At 39.5% G+C, this 9,338-nt stretch overlaps 1 protein-coding gene across 3 annotated transcripts in view; it reads left to right on the forward strand.

The window, feature by feature from the left end:
• PPARGC1A (PPARG coactivator 1 alpha) overlaps positions 1–5,946 on the forward strand; it is a 347,559-nt gene extending 341,613 nt beyond the window's left edge. For all 3 annotated transcript variants that reach the window (XM_015285696.4, NM_001006457.2, XM_040699025.2), the window contains exon 13: positions 2,102–5,946. In XM_015285696.4, coding sequence (XP_015141182.2) covers positions 2,102–2,205 — 104 coding nt within the window. In that variant the 3' untranslated portion in view covers positions 2,206–5,946. The remainder of the gene's footprint in view (positions 1–2,101) is intronic.
• The last annotated feature ends 3,392 nt before the right edge of the window (positions 5,947–9,338 follow it).

Below are 9,338 nucleotides of genomic sequence, written 5' to 3' on the forward strand. Positions count from 1 at the left end.
GCTAATGAAATCTTGTATCCACTGCCCTTGGCTTTGTACAATGCAGAAAGTGAATACAAATATATTTTTATTAACCAATTGGTGTATTTTCAGAATTAATGATAAAGACGATACACATTGTTCACAATGAATATGCTATAATTCACTTCAGTGGCTATACAGATAATATAAAGCTAAGAAAAGGCAATTGACTGCTGGAGAGATATAAGGTAATGTTGAATATATAAAAGGTAGCACGGCATTTGTTGGAATGTAGGCTGATAAAAACAGTATAAACAGTATAAACAGATTGAAGTCTTGACTTGATTTGACTTATCTTTGGTAGTGGAAGTCAAGGTCTTCTGTATCTCAAAAAATCTAGGGTTTAAAATAAGTTGTCTAAAGGGAACCCTCTTGGAACATTATTCATCACTGGGAGTATTTCCTGGCACATCTTGCCAGAGTGAGTGGGATTCCCAGAGTATTTCTGAGCAGAGTATTTTCACTTTGTCCCGTTGACAGCTTGAGCTTCTATACTTTAGACTGCATTCTCTGTGTTTTAGAGTATCTGATATTGCTACACAGGCAGGATGAACTTTAAAATTCATGAGCTAGTACAAGGAGAGGAAGAATTAATCAGCTTTGGGTTGAGTATAGAAGAAAGAAAACACTTGAAAATGGTAGTCAGAAGTTTAACACCTCTCCTCTGCGAGAAGATATTGTCTTAACAGGACTTGTAATGAACATTTAATTCACAGTATGTCTTATAGAGGTAAATGGGGAGTTCTGATTAATTCAACAGAAGAAATGGCAAGAAAATGGCACTCTCATAAAGGAACTGTGACATAGGAACCAGAGAGAGCCAGTGCTGAGCAGGGATGACTCCAAAAGAAAATACAATTCTTGCAGTCAAGTCAGTAATTGCTGTAGTGGAACTGTATGGCCACAAAGTGATCCCTCCTTTGCTCTAGGAGCAGAATGATGTCCTAGCAACTATCAGTACTGGAGCAGATATTACACATCCCACCTAAAACACCCGTTCCACAGGTGCTGAACTGCTGTTCTTGCTGTTACACTTATGTTACAAAGAGCTGAGGATGCCACCTGAGATTGCTTGTACAATCTCCAACAGCAGTGTGGAGACTCTGCCGTGGGTTGCTCATGCTCTGAACAAGCAAACCAAAACAGTCAGAGCAGAAAATAAAAGGGAGATTGAAGGAAGTGTGGTGTGGTGCGGTGCATCAGGCCCTGCGGCAGGTCAGCCCATGGCCACATCTCCTGCATGCCTCTCTGCACGTTGTGGTGGCTTTCAGCACAGTCACCTGCTATCACCAATCTCAGGAGAAGTAAGTTTGGGATATAGAATCATCAAATCATAGAATCGCTAAGGTTGGAAAAGACCCACAGGATCATCCAGTCCAACCATTCGCCCTTCACCAATGGTTCTCACTAAACCATGTCCCTCAACACAACATCCAAACGCTCTTTGAACACCACCAGGCTTGGTGACTCCACCACCTCTCTGGGAAGCCCATTCCAGTGCCTGACCACCCTTTCAGAGAAGTAGTATTTCCTAACGTCCAGCCTGAACCTTCCCTGGTGCAGCTTGAAGCCATTCCCTCTAGTCCTACCACTAGTCACACGAGAGAAGAGGCTGACCCCCAGCTCACTATAACCTCCCTTCAGGTAGTTATAGAGAGCAAGATATCAGACCTTACAAAACACAGCTGCAGAACTGTAATGCATTTTTTTGGTAAAACACCTGTGATGGTGTTTTACCTGGATACCTGGACTAGATTTGAACCAGATGACCTCCAGACATCCCTTCCAACCTCAGCCATTCTGTGACTACTGAGTCACTGAGTGGCAGTGCTCAGTCTTTGGAGAAGCTTGTTGGAGTTTACTGGTTCAGTATATACACACTCATTTTATAGTTTGCTCATTCTGCTGAGGACATACTATGCATTTTTTAAAGTCTTGTTCTTATCAGAAAGCTCTGTCCATGCCAAATGGACGGGTGATTTTTGTAGTGTTGGTTCATACTGCTGTGCAAAGAAAATGATGGATGCGCTCACCAGCGCCTTGTACCTGTTAACTGAACTTGCATCTCTTTGGGTTTCAGATTCAAACTCAGATGATTTTGATCCTGCTTCCACTAAAAGCAAGTATGACTCCATGGATTTTGATAGTTTACTTAAAGAGGCACAGCGGAGCCTGCGCAGGTAACATGTATCACACCCGAGGAAAACGGAGGGATGGCGAATACCTCACGGACATCACGTCCTTCAATAATGGACAATTAGAAGTCATACTTAGGAATTTCTCCTACTTTACACTCTCTGTTCAAAACCATGGTTTACATGAACACAGCTGCTCGAGGAGGGAGGAGGCAGAATGGCTTTCCAGCAAGCACATGCGTGTCCATGGGTGTCAGCTTTGCTTTCGCGGGTGACCGGTGGCGGGGCAGCCCGCGGTCCTCTCGCGACCGAGGGCAAACCACACGTCATGGCAGCAGTTCCACAGAGATACACTTACAACGTAGAACTTCAAAATGTGTACATAGTGCATTTTAACACAACGAAAACAAAAGCAAAGCGAGAAAAGAACAAATTTGCGAACTACGGCTGCTGATGTCTGGGAATCAGACACTGCATTTTTTTTTAAATGAAGCTTCTTCTCACAACACAGTGATAAAATGACAATCCAGAAGAAACCGCAGGTCCCACACGCCTGCAATGTGTTTTAGTTTTAAGATCTTTTTTTTTTTTTTTGTCTTCTTTTTTTCTTTCCTTGCAGAAGAGAAAATGAAAGGCTAAAGCTTCCCTAACATTTTGAAGTTTCGTCTTTTAATTCTGACACCCATGTAAATGTCTACAACGTTGATCTTCCACAGCAAAGTTTTCAAAGCCGTGTTAATGGTCAAATGTGCAGCTTGTTCAGCGATTTATTCTAATGAGCGGACGTGGTGTTACATTATTAATGAGAGTTGGATATAACTATCTGGGTGCGAGCGCAGATAGTTTATTTGCTACGTTCTCTAAAGTAGTTGAGTATTTACAGACGTTAAATGGAGTATTTTTATTTATGTACATACTGTATGACAATGTTCTTTTTTGTTACAGCTATGCACTGTAAATGCAGCCTTCTTTTCAAAAACTGCTGAATTTTTCTTAATCAAGAATACTCAAATGTAATTATATGAGGTGAAACAATTATTGTACACTAACCTATGTAGAAAGCTGAACTTATGCTTATATATATTTGATTGTAAAAAAAAAAAAAGAGAAAAGCGTGTGGGTGAGGACGTGCGAGTGTGCGTGTGTCTGACTGCAAAAACGCTTTACACACATTCATCCCTTCCTTGGTGAGCTTATGTAAGAATTTTGTCAACGATGATCCTAGCCCAAAAGGTGTTAACCACTTCTGCAGTATTTTTCCACGTTTTTCTCATTGCTTGGTTTTTTTTTGCAGTTTTATACACTGAATTTGTTAGGGGAATGAAATTTTCTCATCTAAATTTTTCTAGGAGATACCATAATTTTATGTAAAGTCTCTCAAATGGGTAATCATTAAGAAATGTTTTTATTTTATGTATCAACGGTAGTTTTGGAACTAGAGATCAGGAATCTTTTTAAAATGCTATTTTGTTTTAATTTTTGTGATTTTAATTTGATAAAAATACACTGAGGTACTCAGTACAGTATGATTTTTACAGTAATTCTGTGTCTAAACACTGTTCTCGAAGCCAGTAATCTTTTCATTGGCAGAGTTTAATGATGGTATTTATCTATATTTTTTACAGTTATGCATCCTGTATAAATACTGATCCTTCATTCCTTTGTTTACTAAAGAGACATATTTATCAGTTATGATTATCCTATTTATTATAAATTATGAGATGACTAAAATAAGAAAAGGCCAGTGGAAATTTTATACCTAGGATGCATGATGATTGTCAGTTTGGAGTAAGTGCTTCGTCTGAAAATTCAGCTTTTGCAGAAGCAGTGGTTTTTGTTGTTTTTTTTTTTTTCTTTTTTTACTATGCACTAGCATGGCCTCAGATGTGCCCATGACATTGTTGCTGATGACATTGCTTCTGCTAAATTAAATAGAAACTTCAGGAAAGTGAAAAGGAAAAAGAACAAAAACACAACAGTGAGCTACTACTATTCTGAGCATCAGAATTTCATCTGATCTTGGAGTCTCTAGACTGAGTCAGCAAAGTTTGGAATTTGCTTGTGAATGTATAGATTTGGTATTCTATTACTGTTTGGCATTCATGACTCCTCTTAAAGGTATGGCACACCTAACTATTTAATCTCCTTTCCCACTCCCAATCTTAGAAAACTGATTCCACCCCATGCCAGTGCAGTTGATTTTGATGGCTGCATTCATTTTATCACCAGCATATTGTGTTCTGAGAGATTCCACTGTCTGTCTGTTGGATGCTTGCTTGATTTTTTGGCTTCTTATTTCTCAGTAGATAGATAGCAATAAAAATAAAAAAGAAAAAGGAAAAAAAAAAAAGAAAAGAACTTTTTCAAAGGTTCTGTGTTACAACTGTAACATTCTTTAATCTGCATAATTCTCGTTGTTGCTCTGTAGGTTAAAAATGCAGGTATTTTAACTTTGTGTGAATGCCAAACTAAAAGTTTACAGTTTTCCTTTCTGGATTTTGAGTATCTTCTGTTGTAAAGAAAAATATTAAAAGCAATAAATTATTTTTAAGAAATCAATATTTAGTAGATTATATTATGTGTTCAAGGACCAGATGCATTACCTATTTTGCCTTTAAATTTATGTGATTACATTTTAAATACATTCTCTTTTGCCCTATATTGCTGACATGAATAAATTGGTGTGGATTTTATTTTTTTTTGGGGGGGGGGGGGGGAGGGGAATTGGTTATTTTTTTGCCAAGCAGGCAAAAAGTCATAGGTCCATTTTTTTTTCACTGGCCTGGCAAGCATTCTTATCTTGAAGATGGCTTTCCTCTGTGGATTTACAGATCACATATAGAAATTAGTGTAGAGCTAGGACTGCTGAATAAAGCTATTTGTATCCTTTGTAGACACTGTAGTAGATAACCCATCAAATATGAACTCCGTTTTTCCTTTTTTTTTTTTTTTTTTCCCCTCCCAAGAACATTTCAAATTAACACATGTGCCACATTGTCGCTGGCAGCAAATTGCAGCATAGCTCTGTATGTCTTTGAGATGAAGATTGTACTGTTGCTTTCGTGCTGTGGTAAGTACCACATCTGCAATACAGGTAACGGAATTGCTACTTAGAAACTATGGTCTTTTCAGGAGCTATAACGAAGTAATTCCTACGTAAGGTAAAATGATCCAAATCCAAACAGAGGGAGCCTAAAATTGTGGAAAAAATATCCATACTGAACTGCTCTGAAAATCAGTTGGGCTGCCATCACCAAGAGCAGCACTGAGAAGAAAGTTTGTGCCTCTGGGGTGTAATTCTTGGGTCAGCTGAAAAAAAAAAAACCCACTAACAAAATACATACCTTCTTATCCCTTTAGATATGAGCTTACAGTAGGTAATGATTATGTGTCCTTTTTGATGGCTGTAATGAGAACTTCAATCACTGTAGTATAAGATCTGATCTATAAATGACCTAGAATAGCCATGTAATATAATGTGATGATTCTAAATTTGTACCTATGTGACAGACATTTTCAATCGTGTGAACCACTGACCTGATGGAGCTACAGTAAAATTTGTACAGTAGGTGAACATGTAAAGCTATTGGTTGGACTATGCTGGACAGGGAAAGCGAGCTATTAGTTAAGCCCACACTGGGCTGTTTTCCACCTGCCAATTCTACATGTACTTTTGTGGTTTAATTCATTGTATGAAAATTCCTGTTATTTTTTCTTTTTTTTTTTTTTAAATGTGCAGTACACATCAGCCTCACTGAGCAAATAAAGGGAAACGAATGTTTCAAATCCACTTCTGTTTCTCTTTTTTATCAAAAGTGACAGATTTCTCTCCCAGCTGGTCATTGACTGGGTTTTCTATTGCTCTTCTTAATAGTCACAGCTGATTTCAAATAGCCCTGATTACACCTGCACTTTGGGCAGGGGGCAGAACCACTAGCTTTAATAATTGAGTAGCAGAAAGGTGATACCTGCTTTTTCTCCATAAATGTTTGAGGCTGTTGAAGGGCTAACATGAACTTTCTGGGAAGGCTTTTGAAAAATGCTCAGTGGAGAGTTAAGAGTTACTGGCTCAAGTTACGAGAGGGTGGGTAATGAAAAGCCATGCTTGGATCCAGGTTGTGAGGAAGGAGGGACTGACAAATCTGAAATGGTTGGTATCTTTCATTCTGAAATGATAAATACCTTTGCTAGGAAATAGCAGCATCCTGACATCCATTTGACATCACCTCTCTCAGGCAGGCTAGGAGGATCAGACAAGTAGATGGGATGACAAAGCTTTGCTGAATCCTTCCTGAACAACTCAGTGTGCAGCGTGGTGGCCCTCCACACCAGCATTGTCACTGGCATGGCAACAACTCTGTGGAGAAGTGCAGGTAGTAGTCACAGCCCTTTCAGCTAAGTGTGGATGAAAAGGAGACGTAATTGGTTTGGTGTGGTGTGGTTTGGTTTCAGCAGGTTCGTTTGCAGGTAGCCAACATACCACTGGAGGCCTGTCCCAGAGCTTGTCATACAAACAGCAACACAGTAGTATGACAGAGCTGACCGTGCCATGCTTTGGCCATGAGTACTCTCACCTTTGACAGCATGATCCAGAAGGTGCCCTGATCGGAGACACAGCCTAGCACAGCTGGTGATCTTTAGCTGAGAGGTTTTCTTGTACTCTATAGCAAAGCATGCCATTGATTGCCAAGTGTGATCCTGATGCAGGCAGCCCCTTGTGTTTGGATAGAAGGCTGGGGCAATGTTTCTGTGGGGAGAGCAGGCCTTCCCTGGCATGCTTTGCTGCTGACCCTCAGCTCTCTTCTGCTGTGTCTTCCATTCCCCTCCGTTGCGTTGTTTCCCCCATGCTCTCTTCACTACCTCTTCCTTTAAGTCTACAGGAGGAGTAAACATCCCTTCCACCTCCTTGAGGTTCACTGACTCCCACAGCAGAGAGTGCAGAGTGGGAACTGTAATGCTTACAGCTGGCATTTTCACCATTTCCAGATCTGAAATATTGTGCTTGCTGCTCACAGTGCTATCAGAGTGATGTTCTTTGCTGCATGTGATTTACATTGTTGCTTAGCTGTTTCTGATCAAATTAATGCTCAAAACATAGCAGGACAAAATCCATCCCTGATGTACTTCATCAGTGTTGCTGCAGTTGCACAAGGAATGAATTCAGCCTGCTATTTCTTGGATTTTTAATTTGATTTGTTTATTCATTTCCTATTTTTGCAAAGCACTTTGATGCTTACAAAAACCACTCAATCAGATTTCCAGAAAAGTATTACTTTTTGCCTCATTCCTCATTTTATAGGTTTTTCTTTTTTCTTTTTTCTTTTTTTTTTTTTTTCATAAAATCAAGATCTCATTTATTAGGAAATCATGCCTTCCATTGCCTGTTCTCCTGGGTTAACATTTTCTCCTACAGCAAACGCTCTGAGCTGAGCACCTGAAATCAACCTCAGGCACCTCAGTGAGTGGCCTGATTTTCAAAAATGCTGAGCATCTCGCAGCTCCCATTGACTCCAATTAGACCTGCCGGCTCTCAGCACTTTTAAAATCAAGCCACATATTTAGAGCCCCAATTCAGCACGGCATTTACATTTGTGCTTAAGTCCATCCTGATTCAGCAAAGCACTTAAGCACGAGTGTTTTTAGATCCATTGAAGTCAAGTGCTCTGCTGCTTTGAATAAAAATAGACTCCTGGATTGGGGCCTAAGAATCCAAAAACAGACACCAAAGCCTAATTTTAGGCTCTATTTGTAAAACTTCGGCCTTGTGTACCACCTTTAACCTTTAATGCTTACAGAAAACACAAGAACACCCAACAGGTCATAATCAGGGTGAAGGGAAGGAAAACAGAAGCTACAGAGAGTTCTTTCTTGAAGAGAAACTTTTGCAAAATGTAAACACAATGCTAGCATTCCCCTTCCAGACTCTCATTCAAGATTAACATGCAGTTATTCTATTGTCCTTCACCATTAATTAATAAACTGTTATATTAAACTTTAACCAATACAACTTCCCTCTCTTTTTCATAAATCTGCTGTCACCATTCATATTCCACATTCACAAGCAAACTAAACTATAAATCAATTTTCTCTACTTTATCAAACAGCAGAAAGTAATAAAGAAGGTCACAAATAGTACAGTAGTTCCTTGGAGGTTTGTAACATCATAATTTAAAGCTCAGGAAGATTGAATCAAAAGTTGAATTAATCCCTAAGGGAAAAGATTCTATATAGATTCTATTGATAGACACAGGGCAGCCTGTCTTCTCTGGGAACTGGTATATTTGTTCGTACAGTGGGACAAAGGAAAGCAGGCTTCTCAGCAAAGAAAATGAAATCCTCAGCAAGAGGAAGTGGATACATCCTCTGCACTTCCTGTCGCTTTGCTCTCCTCAAACTGTTCTGCTGAGAAACCAAACAAATCTTTTTATGCATGATGTGCTCTTCTGAGTGGCTGCTGTCTGCATAATGCAATTATGGAAACCGTGTCTGAATGGAATACATATATAAATTGTAAATGTTGCATTTCATCAATGTTTATTCCTAGACTGATGCCTTTTCAGATGAACAACTTCAACCCAAAATCAGAGCAGTCTGTGAACCCAAAGCAAAAAACGAGAGGTTATTTTTTTTCAGTGACAAATGGTGAAGTTACAAATATTTCCTTTGAAGCTGGGAACGCGTTTCTCAAAGCATGTTTAGCCTTTGAGTGTCCTTTGAATGACTGCAGCTTCCCTTCAACATGCTTCTGAAATCGTAGTTATACAAAGGAATTTCTGATTCCATGTTTAAAATATGCTATGAACCTTCACGATGTGACTGGACATGATGCATTGAGCTCTCCTCCCAAATATAAGTTGTGTTTCTGGGGAAATCAGACTCCCATAGAAAGAAAAGCTATTAAAAAGAAATTTCTCTCATCTCTTTGGTTGGAATAGTTATAGCTTTTGTAAATTGCAAGACCTGACATGAAATGTATCTTTTTGGAAGGCATAGATGGTGAAGTACTATGTCTACTTGGAGGGAGGATGTAGTAGGCTGGGGATCGGCCTCTTCTCCTGTGTAACCAGTGATAGGACGAGAGGGAATGGCCTCAAATTGCACCAGGGGAGATTCAGGCTGGACGTTAGGAAATACTACTTTTCGAGAAGAGTGGTCAGGCACTGGAATGGGCTGCCCAGGGAG

The sequence above is a fragment of the Gallus gallus genome, chromosome 4 (assembly GCF_016699485.2).
Source record: "Gallus gallus isolate bGalGal1 chromosome 4, bGalGal1.mat.broiler.GRCg7b, whole genome shotgun sequence".
NCBI lineage: Eukaryota > Metazoa > Chordata > Aves > Galliformes > Phasianidae > Gallus > Gallus gallus.